Raw genomic sequence first — 16,564 nt, 5'->3', positions numbered from 1 at the left:
GTGCTCTCTCCTCATATTACCGACTGTACTTTTGCTTATAATAACTTCCATTCCTGCCTGATATCGGACCGTCAAGTAGTTCTTTTAAAAAAACAAAGCCCCTCTTCTCAAGATGATTTTAACAACAGTCCTGTACTGTAAATCAGCTCCCAACCCCCTTAGTCAGTGGAAATACTCTCCATGTGGACGTTTTCCTCCCTACCATCAGCCAATAGAGTAGGAAAATGTTTTTAACGTGCAAAGAGCGCTCTGTGGGGGCGTGTGAGCCAGCTCTTCAGCCAGAGCTCCCTCGTTGCAAACCATCGGACACAATCACACCGAAACATGTGGTTTTGATCGGCTCATGTGCGAGGCCGGGGCCAGTTAAAGCAGCAGTACACAACGATCACTCACTCCGCTGCGGCAACGAGAACCACATGCAAGTTTTAGCCCAAATGCCCTGATCCCAGTTACTGGTTTCAGTCGTGTCTTGTCCCGCGGGAGCCCAGTTCCCAAGCTTACAAACAATGGCCCTGTATTCATTCAACTTTGTCAAGCAGTTGTGAGACGGTCTCGCACAAACACATTGCCGATGTGGTGTACAGTAGGTTTTCAGATCTTTATTTGCTTAGAACAGTCCCCTGCTGTGGCCAAAAACAACAAGAAAGAAGTGTGAAGCAGGGCAGTAAAGTAGCAGCTGAAAAGCTAAACAATGATAAAAAAAAAGGTCTATCAAGCCCTGGAGAAGTGGCAGATTCTGGTGATGAATCATTTCTATAGTGACTTCTTTCATACACATTCCTCAAACATTTGATGCCATGTCTTATTATAAAAACTAAGAGATTTTAGCCACTTTAATCAATCACACATAAGTTAATTTAAAAAAACTTCCCAAAGATACCAAAGATCCAAATATATATTGGACTGAATGATCAAATGATGAAAACAACTGCAATATTTCCCTTTTCTGAAATAGTTCAGTCATAAAATGCATGGAGTCTTGCATTTGAATATTTACTCATATCATTTCAATGTAGTAACAAGTGGAGATAATATGTACTAGTCTGTGTGGAGTAACATTTCATTTCTCCTGGGTCAGAGTCATTCAAAGTGGAAAAGAGGACATTGAGGCAGACTCAGGGGTGCTGTGTTTCCCCCATACACATGTTTTTCATATTAGAACAAACTGCAGATCACTGAGAACCTTTGTCAGGTATTTTTACTACAGGTATTTTTAGCAACAGCATGTCACATGTGTCCCTCTGCCTTTTATTGCCGTTACACTTGTTCCATTGACTACAATCAGACTGTCAATAGCCCACAATAGCCCACTCCTTTCTCTTAGCAACTGTTAAATGGGAAAAAAACAAATCAAGCCCCCACCCAACAGCTGACTAACCCCTCCAGTGGTCTGGTCCCACAGAAAACCCCCAGTGGACATCCAGGCAGGGTTCATAGATACATACGATTATTCTAGTCAAGAGCAGACAGGCCTGAAACCTGACCTGGTGACTCTGTGCAAAGCCTGGAAATGTGTTACCAACATGCATGTGTCTATATCTCGTCTCATGCTGTTGTCGTTGCATTCCTGATCTGACCCTGACAGACATCCTTTGCTCACTACAGCACACATTTACTTCTAAAAGAGCAGGTGAAAACCAAGAATACTTTCACTGTCTCGGCAGCCCGCATTCCACTGTGAGAGGAGAATATAGTGACGACGTGACACATTTTTCGCCACCCTGTAGAGTGAAGACATTATAGATTAACTTTAGTACCCAATGAGGTAATCCGATCACGCTCTGAGGATGTTATTCTCCTCATAGAAGCTCTAGAGCTTGAGGCAATGCTCCAGCGACAACATTTATCTTTGATAAAAGAAAAATCTTTTTTTACATTACCCTCCACGAACCCTCACTGTTATTTCTGTCCATTCACTCAAACCCCACCAGAGATAATGCGCATCTACATTCTTCCCACAGATCAAGCCGCGGGGCACATTGTGCTGGGACCCGGGCAGGCAGAACTCGCCGCCAGGAGCAGGACTAAACCAACAGGCCTGTTGTATCTCTCCAGGGCGCCACTGGGAGAGCCCCAGTGTGGAAGCTGTCAAGGCTCCAGCAGCTGATGCGTTCTGACATTGTTGTGGTAGAGCCGCTCTGCCGTTTGAGGTACATAGGAAACACGGTGCGGTTCACATGGGGAGCTCTTTTTCCATCCACAGCGCGCCCTCAGCGGGGTGCATAGTCTCAACATTTCCCCATTTAGCCGCATCTATATTTTTTCCTACTGTGGTGTTACTTTTATTGAGGGGAATGTTCCACATTTGGTACTCATAGTATATTTGGCTACTGCCTCTTAAGTGGGGTTTATTTATCTATTCATGCTATTAGCTCAATATAAGTAAAGGACCTAAGTACTTCCTCCACCTCTGTTGCCCTGCCCCCCACAGCGTTTGAATTAACCGGGTTGCTCGTCCAACACTGTTGCCCTTTGGATAAAACTTCCAAGTAGGCTTTGTGGATTTGCAGTTTGCTGTGCAGAGGCCTGACACGTGTTTTCTCAGGGTTTGTGTGTCGAGGTACGCCGCGTGGGAAACACTTGCATTCCACACCCACTTGTTGACCTCGCCGAACTCTCGCTGTGCTGATTCCTCTGTGTTACCTTGGCCCTGGGGAGAGGATGTCCACCGAGATCACGGGGAGGAGGAACACATGTAGTGGGAATCTCTCGTTCAGCAAAAATAAACTGATGAAGCGTTTGTGTGGGAGGCTTCTGATTTCATTAATTGAATCACATATGGCACTGCTGTAGTTTGATTGTTATTGACATTTGTGTGACACCTAATGCAGAGTCATGGTAACTTTGTCAACACCTCACGTCTTGTGCCTGCACGTACATCAGGTGTGTAAAGCGTTGCATGTCGAGAGACATTTGGATCCAACTTAAAACTCTACACTTAATACAAAACCTGGATAATAGCAAGTGTGTACAAGAGGAAAATAAGGTGATACTTGTTTAGAGTTAAAGCATGAGCTCTCTGTTGAAAGACACATAGTCCTGCCTTGAGTCATTTGGCACCACATGATGATCTGATAGTGTGTTAAGTTTTCTGTGTGACTGAGGTTCGGTTTGGTATGAGAAACAGCAAAGGTAAGTTTATGATTAACAGCAAAACCTCAACTGATTGTAAACCTGCGAATGGTAATAAAATGTAACTTCAAGCTATTTGTATCACATGACAGTAACGGCTTACCAACTTAAGGCACTGTCATTAAGCACTATGTGGAAGTTGGTAAGCACCTTTACGATGCAGGGTCACCATGTATCCTCTCTGAAGGAGTATGACCTTTCAGGAAATTATCTAGAATAACTCATTATATTTTTGGTAATTTCCTTATGAATCAAACATTTCACCGCACTGCATGCCATCTTTGCTCCCCTGGTTTTTGAGGCACAGAATTGGTTTTAATATAAAGTTCCATGCATTTTTAAAGAATTCATTTTAAATGTCCTTAGACCTTGAAATCCATTTAATCATTCATCTAAATATATAATCGGTTGATCAGATCAAAGGGATTCCCTGAACACTAACTGTTACTTACCGGATATTCTCATTGAAGCATTTCCATTTACCAAGTGGACCTTTTACTGTGTGTTAATGATCGGTAGTCCTAAGATGGGACAGGTAGTCTAATAAATATTAAAGTGTCCTTTAAAGAGCGATGAAACACATTACCAATCACAACTTCTTAATTTCAAAATAAAGAAATATAATTTTCAGTGCTGAACTATGAATCCAATTTACAAAGCAAAGCTCTCTGTGTGTCCATCCACTCCAACTGACCACTCCTTTGTGACAATATCGACCGTGTCCAGGTGTCTCACAGCGTTGTCTTTTGTCTGAACTTATTAAAGTGCTTGTGTCCATTTACTGCTTTGCATTATTAAAGGAGCATAATCTTGTTTCTAACCATTTCCATGACAGGAGCATTTTAACCCTTTTTCTTAGCCTGTAAGGCATGTGCCAGATGCCCTCTTTTCTTTTGAGGGGCCCTCATATTCAAATCACAGCAGCTGGGAAGTGCTTTGGTAAGAGGCAAAGAAAGTGTGCAGAGACTGGGGGAGTTTTTAAGGATGTAATGGGATGGGGGTGTGAGTTTGCTAGGCCGGTGTATAATCTGGCACACGTCTATGGTGCACTTTGATCCGCATTAGCAGTGTGAGGCCTGCAGGCTGGGGGTTCGCCCGCCCTCTCGGGGCTTTTACTCTGACAGTGAAGACCTAGGAGAGAGAGGCACTGAGGGTAGGCAGGGGGCGGCATGTGGCTCAAGAGACAGCAGGTTGTCTGCCTGCCCACAGGCATTAATGTTGAAGCAGGGGCCGTCGCAAGGGAGCACACATGTCCCTCTGTTAGGCTAACATTATTTGCTTTGTTGGTCTGCATGTGGATAATGGGTCTGCCCGCATTCACTGCCAAGATATGATTTTAAACATTATACTCCCACATATGCTGACCCTGACAGTTTAAAATAGCTTTTCGGGAGATTTCTTTGAAATTAAATTCATATAGAGGCTACAGTACCATCCTCGTGAAAATAATCCTGCAAACATCCACTTCCTAGCAATTGTTTCAAAGTTATATATGGGATTTTTACCTTTTTATATATTGATAACAGCAAAGTGACTGGTCCTCGGATCTGAACCAGGGACATAAAGGTAACTTGAAGTTGTATGCATTTTAGGCACTAAAGTGCCACATTGGCAGTTGTTTTATTAACCCATAAAGAGTGCTGTGGGAAGGTAAATAACAAATAAAAAAAGGTAAGCGGACACCCAGTTGCAATTCAAGGACATCGAAATGCTCCAGAATACAGTGATATTTCAGACAATGGCATATTAGCAGCAGTTTGGTGAAGACCCGTTCTGGTTTTAACATGACAAAGACAGGACATGGTTTTCTTTAGTGGTTTGAAATGGAAGAGCCAGGCTCCCAACATCAGGGAGCAAATCCCTGAAGCCAGGTTGTAAAATCTTCTGTGTGTTAGGCAGTGTCTCACAAACATCTCAAATGGGTGTAATGTTTGGCGTTCTTAACGTTTTCATGTTTAAATATACAGTTGTTGTGATCTAATGAAAGGGTCGTTCAGGGTGAAACTGTCAAACACAAAAAAGAGAAGTTCTTCTTTTTCAAGATAAATAAATCATAGCGCGCTCACAGGATTGTTAAACAAACTGCCGGCTGGCAGTTAGATGAAAATTCCCCCAGAGGGAAATTACAACTGTCCCTTTATAGCACACAGTCTGTTGGAAGGGCCGCTTTGTTGTTACTCATGGATCTGTGTGGCTCGGGGGAGGATGACTGAGACGGTCCAGAGAGGTCTAAGGAAACCCCAGAGGGTCAGGAGGCGGGATGCAGGGTACGCTGCTCTGAAAGTACTTGTCACTGTAGATCGTCCTCAAAGACATGGCCCAGAGTAAAAAAGCAAAGAAGAACATCTGCGATTTAGTAGATGCACCATATCCTCCTTTTTACTGCTCTTACTAAGATTGTTTGCAAAAGATATAGACTCCATTACAGATTTTTTCTTTCCTTATGTTAATATAAAATGCCTCTTTAGAATCAAAAGGTAATTTCCCTTAAATTATGAAAAATGAAGATGTACTTTATTTTGAGTTGAGGTTTCACGGCATTGATCTATTTGATTTGCCCGGTCCCCTGATGTGCAGTCAGCATGGGTGTCCTGGAGTAGCAGGAGATGTATTTGGTCCAGGGTCTATTTCCAGGCAGTGGAAAATATCAGGAAACAAAGATATTTACTGCATTAGGGGAAGCTGTATACATTGTTGTTACTTTCAGGGGTGTATTTCGGGAGGAAAAAATATTGTTCGGTCCATAATTCAACTTAACGTACAGTACATTGACCCGGGCACTGCTCAGGAGGTTGTAGGTGCTCAGAGAAAGACAAAGAGAGTCAGGGCGTTCATTTATTTTTTCACAGAAGTGGTACAAGATCAACACCATGTGGTAGAATGGAGAAAGGCCACCGTCCCCTAATTTACTTAAAATAAGGAAGACTTTTTAGGGACATTTTCATCCTTAAAATGCTTTGAGGCAGAACAGAAGCATTTTTATAAAAGCACACATCTTTGTTCCACGTATATGCACCACACACAATGACAATTTCCTCGTATGTCCAACATACCTGGCAATTAAGTCTTTTTGATTCTAATTCTAATTTGATTTTTAAAAAGGGTCACAATGAAACCGAAGCTATGTCAACAAACTTCTTTCTCCGAAATGATTGGAAAGAACATTTTGTCAAGACAAACTACTGTGTGTTAGACGCTCTAAAACTCCAAAGGATGCTATGCATAAACATAGCAAAAGACAACATGTCAAAGTGGAAACATGCACAGTTCTGTAGATTAGGCTGAGGATCTGCAATGTTGAAAAAGAGTTGAAAAAAAAACTCAAACTTTTTATTCTGACTTATTCACCATTCCTTAAAATAGGTTTGACAAATCAAAGCAAGTGGTTTACAGTGATTATGTTTGCTGTTCAGCATTAAGTCGGTTGCATCAATTACTTTCTTTGGTTCTCATTATCCAAATAGAGGGTATTGTTTTTTTTATATTGTTCACCTCTCTACCACATATTATTTCATGATATATTTTGTGATATGTGATAATTGTAAGTATCACAATAAATACACTTGATTTGTTGTGATGAATGATGGCAAAATAAATGGTGGCAACTGCACTAGGTTAAGTAGATAAGGGGAAGCCGTTTAACATTTAATCTGAAATAGAGTCGGTACCGAGATGAGAAATAAGAGGAAATTTGACATTCGCGTGTCTAAACTAAGATTAGGACACAACAGAACGGTCCTCCAGGGGGGGGCAGTAATGCGCCGATGACATCAGCTGCTTTTAACGCTAAAGAAGAAGTAGAAAAAATCATTTTGGTATTATTTTTGTTAGAATTTCTTGTCTTATGGACCGCCTGCAATCTTTTGGGAGTAAGTTTTGATATTATTATTATAGACAAGCTATAAACAGAGACGTATATCCTGCTTTTCTTTAAAAATGTCGCTGCTTTCCCAAATTACTCCTGGATAACTGCATCAGCTCCACTGCAGCTAGCATTGCTTTGCTAACGTTAGCATACTTAGCTATGTTTACCTTTCGGTGCATGTCAGTCTTTGATTTTAAGTGTTCGCTAAAGCAACATATCGGTAGGGTTTACTGTGAGCTCACGCTCAGACGTGACGGCTGGGAAGCCGAGATAGTTAAACCTAACTATTGCAGCTTTATCATCAGCGTTAGCATAGCTAGCCTCAAGGCTAGCGTTACCCGTTGTATGCGGTGGTTCGTTCATAACAGCCGAAGAAAAGCGTTCGGCTGTAGTTCGCTTTGATTTACTTCGTACGAATGGCCTTTAGTTTGCAAGTGGTCACTTATAGCAAATGCTCTTCTTTTTTGTTGGCAGTGATTAAAGACCAATCTTGTTCGTTTCAGATGATCCTTTTGATAAACCACCGTGCAGAGGTTGCTCATCTTCTCTATCGGAACCCTACATTAAGTGTGCAGAATGTGGACCTTCTCCCTTTCTACTCTGCCTCCAAGTGAGCACTTACCAACCATAAGCATTTGGTATTATGGCTCTTGGTTGTTCATAGCCTGAAATAAAATGGTTTTTTTTTCTTGTTTTTTTCAGTGTTTTACCAGAGGATTTGAATACAAGCAGCACGAGAGTGATCACAAATATGAAATCATGGTGAGTGAAATAAATAAAAACGTTTCACACATTACATCACATGACCGCGCTCTCACTGTGTATGTCCACACTCTTTACTCCCGATACAGACATCAGATTTCCCCGTGCTGGAGCCTGGGTGGACGGCCCTGGAAGAGATGTCCCTGTTGGAAGCAGTCATGGACTGCGGCTTTGGAAACTGGTGGGTGTTTTGTCACATGTAGCTTGTAAGCTCGACGTGTTGATAGCAAGGTAGCGGCTTGTTGAGGCTAAAGAACTGTGGATTTAGTCACATACCGTTCTCTGAGCTGTTGTTGTACAATAACAACTTTTATTTGTGGCATTTTTCTCCCGCAGGCAGGACGTGGCATATCAGATGCGCACTAAAACCAAGGAGGAATGCGAGAGCCACTATATGAAGAATTTCATCCATAACCCGCTGTTCTCCTCCACCTTGCTCAGCCTCCGGAAAACCAAAGACTCTCGCTTTGCAGAGGGCGCTATTCCTTTCAAACGTAAGTACATGTTATTTTCATTCTTTTTTATTATTGTTGCTTTAATGTAAGTGAAAGACATTCAATATTTGTTGGTTTAGTTATGTGTTGGCATTGCTTTTTGGCCTCCAAAGCTGTCTGAAGGAGGCCATAAGTTAGTAACTGCAAAGAGAAAAAACTCTTATGCCAGTTGGACGGGAGGAGTTGGTGAGTCAGGAACTTTGTAGAAGTCTCAAGGTCTCCATCTGCCACAACGTTTGAGAGCTCATCCAACATTGCACTGTGATGTTCACATAGCAGAGAGAGGAACTTGGTCTTATGACTAATGACTGCTGTACGTAGTCAAAAATCAAGGTCTTGGAAGGAGTTTACAGGAGGCAGAATCCTTGTCATACACAACACAAAAGCACCTTATTGTGCATTTACTGTATAGCTCTGATTTTACAGCCACTGATGACCCTCCGCGGCCTACGTTTGACTCTGTATTGTCTCGAGATATGGCTGGATACATGCCTGCTAGAGCAGACTTCATGGAGGTGAGGGGATACATGTGTCCCGCACTTTATCATCTATGTGCCTGTCAACATGAATAAAAACAATGAATATTTAAATGATATTGAAGCAGTGCTCTTATTGTCATCTCCCAGCATTTTATTTCACTCATTAATTGTTATAAAATATAAAAAAAACATTTCAAACCAGATTATATTCATTCATATTTTAACTGTCTCTTAGGAGTTTGACAACTATGCAGAATGGGATTTGAAAGACATCGACTTTGTGGACGATGATTCGGACATTCTACGTGGTTTGTACAATCAAAGCTTTTTCATTAAATTTATAAAAATTATAACCTTAACTCATGTATATTTTTCTCTTTCAGCCCTCAAGCTTTCAGTTGTTGATATTTATCATTCAAGACTAAAAGAGAGACAGCGAAGGAAAAAGTAGGTCATTTTCTTTCTTCATTAAATTGCACATAATGGGTATTGATATATTTGGGACATTGTAATGACGCCTGTCTGTCAGTAGATGGCACTTTAAGCTTCTACGTTGCAATTAGGAAGCCTCTTTCCTCCAGATTCTTTTTCTGCTTTCAGGTTGAATGAATGCATTTCCTACTAAATACAAATGTACAAGCCAAATAATTTTGAACCACTATCTGTACCTTTTTATTATTAATGAATTCAAATGAAATGCTAATATATTTATAATTCCTAAACTGTTTTATTATTTTCATTATAAGCACTTAAAATATGTGAGTCCTTGGAGACTGGAATTGTTCAGCAGGGTGATTCTAATTGCATATTTAAGCCTGTTTTTTAAGGCTCTGATTTCAAGCTTCAGGGAGTCATTCATGTGCATGCAGAGAGGTCTCGTGTTGTTCGTTATGATGGAAGAAGTGCCGCATGGAAAAATAGTTCATGTAAGGCACCTGGTGTCAAAAGACTCCACTACTCTTTCCCTCTCCTGTTAAGGTTTACCTCTATTCAAAGTCTGAATAATTTTGGGAATGGGGAAAATGTGCCTGTTTTCCAGTGTATGTCAAGGTAAAAAAGAAAGCATCCTAACTGCAAATATTTAAAAGCCACAGAATAAGTGTTTTGGATTTCAGAGAAATAGTAATGTTATGCTATAGGATTCTAAAACCCCTCTCGTGGCTTTATTTGACTCCTCTGCTCTAAGGTCAATTTGTCGTCAGAGCTGAAAGTAACAACAACGACCATTTTGATTATCAACTAAAATGTCCATCGCACCAATAAGGGTAGACTAAATACTACAAACCTGCAAGTAAAACATTACGTTAAAGCACCACAAACTCCATCCTTCCAAATGATCAAACAGTTTAGTTGATCAACCGCTCCATCAAAAACTGAACCGCACAGCTTCCCTTCATGACGGCAGGAGGATTTTTATCAAAAGACTGATTACAAAAGATCAGTGGTTTCTCTTTCTAGAGCAGCACTTCTCAACCTTTTTCAGTGACGTACCCGCTAACCAGCGCAAAGCCTTTTCAGTTACAATACACAGCGCTGTGCCATCACTGTCTGTTTATCGAACTGTCAACACTGAAAAAACACAAAGCCTGGGGTGCGTTGCTACTCGCAAACGTTAATCCCATTCAAACATATTCTTCTAAATATTGACAGAATTTTTACCGGCTCACTCTTCCCCGTCTTTGGCTCTTTTCCCGTCTGTGTTTTCCGCAGCAAGGTGGAATTTGTTTCCTTGTTCTTTCCTCCTATGGAAAAGACATCTGTATTTATCATGTATTCAACGCCACGATGACTTTATAAACTGTATCAGCCAAGATAATTGCATACGGCGGACAGCCAGGTTTAATGTTGTAAAGACTGCAATTCAAATTAAAAATGACATCTTGATTTCCCTCAGGGTTATCCGAGACCACGGATTGATCAACCTGCGGAAATTCCAGAGTAAGTATTCACTCACTCACTCACACTGGCTTGTCCGTGACCGTATTCTTTGCAACTCAGTGAGGCATCTGATATCCAGCAGCCAGATCGCTGCTTGGCGTTTCTATGGATGCATGCAAAACAACTGCAGCGCAACAACAACCGTTGACCTCAGCGGTCCCTCCGGGAGCTTTAATGTGGCAACTGATGGAGTTCGTATTTACGATCGAGGCTGAAAATTGTCCGTTTTTGCTAGTGTGCCTCGGCACGATTGCCTCTCTAAGAAAAGACCCTTGTGTGGTGAGCACTGCCGCCATAATGAATGAAGGGCAGGGGGCTGTTTATTGATCCGCGTTTCAAAAGGCTGGGTTTAAGCTGCTGGCTCAGTAATGTAATTCTTCGCATCTTTTTGGGGTCTTTGCACTAGAGGTCAGAGAGAAGGCGAGCGATTATGTATTTTTCTTTTTAACCGGTTATAACCCCACCGCCCATCGTTACATCTCCACTTGTTGCTCTGTGAAATTGTCTGTTGTTGTTGTTGTTTGGGAGTCCAGCAGTTCTCTCCCCTCATGTTTCATTTATGCTTCCGCCAGCCTCCAGTCAGACCTCCTCCCTTGTTTCCTCCCTCCATTCCCTTATCTCCCCAGACTTTCAAGACAAAAGGGAACTCTGAGTAGCTGTAGAGCTGCAGACGGGTTGTCATGGAGACTGTCAAAAGAGTGTGTGTGTCTGTGTGTGTGTGTGTGTGTCACATGCAATAATGGGAGGCAGTTTCCGAGCCCGGGAGGCTCACGGTATCATGTCTCAGTAAGTGCCGGAGGCAGATTGACCACCTCGGTGGTTTTTAGGGCTGCGGCCCATCTGATGTCCTGTATGGGCTCGTTACATTAAACAATGCGCAGTCACATGCCAGCCCCTGATTGGTGCCTCCAACATTGTTGTGTGTGTCCACTTTTCTGTTAAAGAGCATGACTTCATGTTTTTTTTTTCCTGAGATGCCAGCTGCTCATTAGCACTCGAATGCAAGAGCCCGATGAAGGAACTTGACTTACACACACACACACACACACACACACACACACACGCACAACCTGTCCTCTCACACCCACACAACAGCTTTCCTCTCTGGCTGTGACACTTGTCTGTTACTCAGCAGCACGGGCGATGCTTTGAGACAAACACTACGATCTTTTCAGAGAGGGAGTGTGTACGCAGAGCTAAACGCTTGGTTAGGTTGCTTGATTTTCTTGTTGTGCTTTTAAAAGCCTTTGGATTTACACTGAAATGCCTTCTATTAGAAATGAAACTTTAATCTCGAGGCACTTTTTGTTGTTGGATGATTTGATGATTTTATATTTCATTCTCTACAATAATAGTTGAAGAAGAAATCAGAAATTTAGAAACCAATATAATTGACCAAGTATGTATTTACAAGGAGTCTCTCAGTTGAAAAAGCAGTCCTGCTTTGTGCCGACTGGTACGCTGATAGTCACTAGCTGGCTTTAAGACTGCAACAACCATATATACAGAGTTCAAGGCGTTCTGCTCGATATGTTATTCCTACAAAGCCGAGTGTACAATGATACCTGGAGAAAATAAGATGTACAGACCGTTATGAAAATCAAAAGACTACTATTACTATAAATTACTCTTACTTTGAAAATAGATACTATTATTATTTACATGCATTTGAGTTGCTGATAAAGTATGTGGGAAATCAGGCAAAATAAACTAATTTACTGAACTGCCCCAAATGCACATAAAAATCCCATCAAGCTTTGGTGTGTTAAAGTGCCTCAGGGGTTTAATTATTTGTTCATATTTCTTCTTATATTTGTTTGTATCTTCTGCCCACTCACACCTCTCCTCCCTCCCTCCCTCTCTCTCTCTCTCTCTCTCTCTCTCTCTCTCTCTCTCTCTCTCAGTGCTGGAGCGATGTTACCCAAAGGAGGTGCAGGAGCTGTATGATGTCATGAGACGATTTGCCAGAGTGGCTGGACCGATTGAACATGACAAATTCATCGAAAGTCATGCACGTTAGTATCCGGCTTAGTACACAGAATTAATATCACCAGTCTTTTCCAAAGTGACCCCTTTTCTTACATTCTCTGTATAATTGTATGTGCAAATGGGTGGAACATGAAAGAGACATGAACCATGTTGATAAGAGGTTTTTCAGTATGACAAGAACAGCCTGTTGTATTCTCCTAATTTATGAATCAGTTTAACAAGTTACTCTTCCATTTGGAGTTTTGATAATGGTTAAAAGTGCTGCACAAGACATTAGTTAAACAATTATGTTACTCAACTAATTTATTCAGATTTTTCATTTAAGTTCATTAAGTCCATTTTCAAATGAATGGGGTTTTTTTCTGGGGGGAGTTACATGTATGATTGATAGCAATCTTTATCCAGTAAATATCTTAGCATTGCACAACAGCGAATGGTTGCTGTCCCATTTTGATATACGGATTAAAACTGCAATCATTTTATTTTATTTAACTACTCGGGGGCTGCGAAAACAAGTTGCGTCTTCGTTTCTGTTTCCAGCTGTTCATAAATTAAAGTCAATATCCCCTGGTCTCTACCAGCTCCTGAGGGAAATAACCGGGTCTTTATCTGGCTAAATTCTTCCCTGTGTTCCCCGATAGTCTCTAGTTATGTTGCTTGGTGGTTTGGTGCTGAGGAAGTAGTGTACAGGGGGTCTCTTTTAAAGCTTTTGTGCTGCCTGCGAACAAAAAACAAAAAACATTTGCAAAAACGTGAGACTCCCTGCCCAATTAAATATCCCAACCTCCATGCCTTTCCATAACCGTCTAGCAAGAGCTTTTTTAAATGAAGGGTCACCATTGTTTCCAGTTGTTGGGCTAACTAGCTGCTCCAGTAAGTGAAAAAGCATATTTCCCAAAATGTCGACATTTCAAAAGTCTGTATCGCTAACGACATGCACACTCTGCCATGTTGATAGATTGGAATTTGTATGAACTTGTCAAACTCGATAAAAATATAAGTTTCTGTGCTGTATGAAGTGTTAGTTTGTGAGTTGAAGTTTTTTTTTGTTGTCAGACTTTGTTCCCTTTTTCCTTTCAGTGGAGTTTGAGCTTAGGAGAGAGATCCGCAGGCTGCAGGAGTACAGAAAGGCCGGGATCAAATCCTTCTGCAGTGAGTGTGGTTTGACCTTTGTTTTTATTCCTCTGTTCAACAAAACTTCATTTTAAAGCGAGAAAAGTGTATTCAGCTTTCAGCTTCAAACTTTTTCATATGCAGCAGTGAAATGGGTCTTTGAGTCATTTTAGGGTTTATGTGTTGATGCATGGCACACCAAAGAACTCTTTTATTGAGTTGCCAAATCAGCTACACATGGAATGAGGATCAGAGAGTTGCTGACAGAATTATTAAAACTTGAATATTCCCATGTACCTAATGTATGATGTCAGCAAATTGAGCCTTTCTAAGTCATTAAAACGGAAACTGCCTGTCATCGCTCTCTGAGTGTCGTTCGCCACCCTGGATCCATGGATGTCTCTGCTGACCTCTCTGTGTGACCGACTCTCAGGTGCCAAAGTGTACGAGCGGGTGAAGCGACTGCGGGAGGAGGAGCGGCGGAAGCGGACCATGTTGTGTGACGTGCTGCAGTACATCCAGGACGGCCGAGCCTGCCAGCAGTGGCTCAGCAAACAGGCTGCAATGTGAGACTTTGGGCTCGGTAGACGCACTCCTCCGATACGCCAACCTGCGTCATCACACACACACACACACACACACAGTTGCTCCGAGACTAATGGAGCAGACGTTTATCTTGCTGTGCATCCTACTTGAACCTCCAGTCTCTTTGGTATTTTTATTCCTCTCAATGATGCGTTTCTCTTTGGATGGTAACCAACTTCCTGTAATTATTCCACCTTAAAGCATCTTTTATGCGATGATTCATGTTTTTCTGGATGATGTTCCAAGTGAGTGTACAGAACAGTGAACAAAGCCCGGGGGAGGAGGGGGGGGGGGGATGTTTGTGTGTGTGTGTGTGTGTGCGTGAATAACGCTTGACTTTGACTTTGTGATTACAGAGACTCCGGCATCACTCCGGCTGTCACAACCATCACAGTGTCAGGTACGCAGCTTCTCTCCACACGGCCCCCGGCCCAGTCACATTAATGCACATGCTCCTCGATGAATACATTTGAACAATAGGCTCCTACGTGCATATTTATCCTGCAGTTTCCCCTTTAGGAAGTTTAGGAAATAGGAAGCGCGCTCCCATGCGGCTTCACACAATGTACTCACTGTAAATATTTGTTCCTCTTTCTCCTCCAAGCAGAGGAATGAACTGCGTGTTGTCCGGTTGCTGTAATGTGATTTGGAGTGCAGATCAACACTAGGGTGCAGCCAATGTCTGTTTGACTGTTGTTGAATTTCTGCTCCACAGCAACAGGTAGACGCAGCGCCCCTCCTCTCAATCTGACCGGGCTGCCGGGGACGGAGAAACTCAACGAGCGCGAGAAAGAGGTACGATCTGTTCTTAAAGGGCCACTTCGGTGTGCTTCATATGTCGCCAACAATACTTCTGAAGGCAAACTGGTTTGTACCAATGCATTTAAGGGAAGATCGCGTTAAGTGCCGGTGGAAATTCCTTTATAAATTGTCCATTTTTAGTTTTAACCTTTCATTGGCACTAAATGAAAAGTCAGAGGATCATCACAAGTCGGGTTGATTCCTCCTATGGGCATCATGAATACAAACACAAAGTCACATCACTTCATTAGCTGTTTAGATTTCGTTCTGGACCAACGGGTGGACAGACCGACGCTTCCACACCGGCTCAGAGCGTTGCAAACATTGGATGTCCCGAACTCCCTCCATTCTACGAGGTTTCAGCCATAGTTGGATTGTCGAGCATTTTCTTTGAAGCACACCCCGCTTACTTGCGCTTGTTTTGTGCTTGCAGTTATGCCAGGTTGTGCGGCTGGTGCCGGGGGCCTACCTGGAATACAAGCAGGCGCTGCTGAATGAGTGCAGACGACAGGGCGGGCTCCGGCTGGCTCAGGCCAGATCGCTTATCAAGATCGACGTCAACAAAACGCGCAAAATCTATGATTTCCTGATCAAGGAGGGCTACATCACTAAGGCCTAGAAAGCTCCCTTTAAGCACAGAGCAGAATGGACTGTGCTTAGTGGTTCCTGTTATCTAATCTTGTAACATTGTAAGCCTGTGTTATGTTAAGAGGTTTTGCTTGTTGTTGTTGTTGTTGCTGCTCATTTTGTAACATTTGTAAGGTTTGTTCATGTACAATCAGTAAAATGTAATAAAAGAACAAAAGGGACTCGTGCTAAATGGGGATATGTTTGTTTATTTTTGTATTGATCTGTCTCGACACCAGACTAACACTATATAATAAATAATGATTCTTTGATGATTTGTAAGTCAATAACGAGTAGTATGAGGTAATATATCTCCTGCCTATAAATGGCCAATACAGGATTACAGATTATGTAAACTATAGACCTCATTGTGGAGTCGCACAATTCAGCCTGATCGGTGCTGAGCTGAAGGTTTTGTCAGCACTTCCTTTTGACCAACGCTCCACGGTGACAGACACTTATTGGCATCGGCGACTCGATCCTCTCCGTCTCCATCTGTGCACATTTGCGCGATGTGACGACGGAGGTCTGTGATGAATCCAACGCTGGCAGGAGGCCATCAGCTTCCGTGAGGTTTTTCTGAGCAGAGAGCAGCTCAGCTAACGGCCTGATTATAAGGCCAGATTCCACCCTCGATGATAACACACAATCAGGCAGAGGCTGAGCCGAGAGGCTGAAATGCTGCGATGGGATCTGGATTTAAGAGGATGTAGAGGATAAGAAATTCCCACCGTTTTTTCAATGTATCTTTTAAGTTATTGATCCACAACAAACAAGAA

General features: G+C 42.2%; 1 protein-coding gene across 1 annotated transcript; it reads left to right on the top strand.

Moving 5' to 3' along the window:
* Nucleotides 1-6,858: 6,858 nt before the first annotated feature.
* tada2a (transcriptional adaptor 2A) lies at nucleotides 6,859-16,057 on the top strand. Its single transcript, XM_037473034.2, has 15 exons — nucleotides 6,859-7,001; nucleotides 7,501-7,607; nucleotides 7,700-7,759; nucleotides 7,849-7,940; nucleotides 8,096-8,253; nucleotides 8,680-8,768; nucleotides 8,968-9,040; nucleotides 9,116-9,179; nucleotides 10,627-10,670; nucleotides 12,575-12,685; nucleotides 13,740-13,811; nucleotides 14,206-14,338; nucleotides 14,714-14,757; nucleotides 15,073-15,152; nucleotides 15,592-16,057. The coding sequence occupies exons 1-15, from the start codon at nucleotides 6,977-6,979 to the stop codon at nucleotides 15,775-15,777; spliced, it is 1,338 nt and encodes a 445-aa protein (XP_037328931.1). The 5' UTR covers nucleotides 6,859-6,976; the 3' UTR covers nucleotides 15,778-16,057.
* Nucleotides 16,058-16,564: the final 507 nt, after the last annotated feature.

Source organism: Pungitius pungitius, chromosome 3 (assembly GCF_949316345.1).
Source record: "Pungitius pungitius chromosome 3, fPunPun2.1, whole genome shotgun sequence".
Taxonomy (NCBI): Eukaryota; Metazoa; Chordata; class Actinopteri; order Perciformes; family Gasterosteidae; genus Pungitius; species Pungitius pungitius.
Note: the sequence above shows the minus strand (reverse complement) of the source record. Positions and strands in the feature narration are given on the sequence as shown.

Bases quoted from the DNA above. Each gene is read 5' to 3' on its own strand.
- tada2a (XM_037473034.2), top strand. From the start codon at position 6,977: ATGGACCGCCTGCAATCTTTTGGGA. The intron at 8,254-8,679 runs GTAAGTACATGT...CTGATTTTACAG, and splicing joins GGGCGCTATTCCTTTCAAAC to CCACTGATGACCCTCCGCGG. The intron at 9,180-10,626 runs GTAGGTCATTTT...GATTTCCCTCAG, and splicing joins GAGAGACAGCGAAGGAAAAA to GGTTATCCGAGACCACGGAT.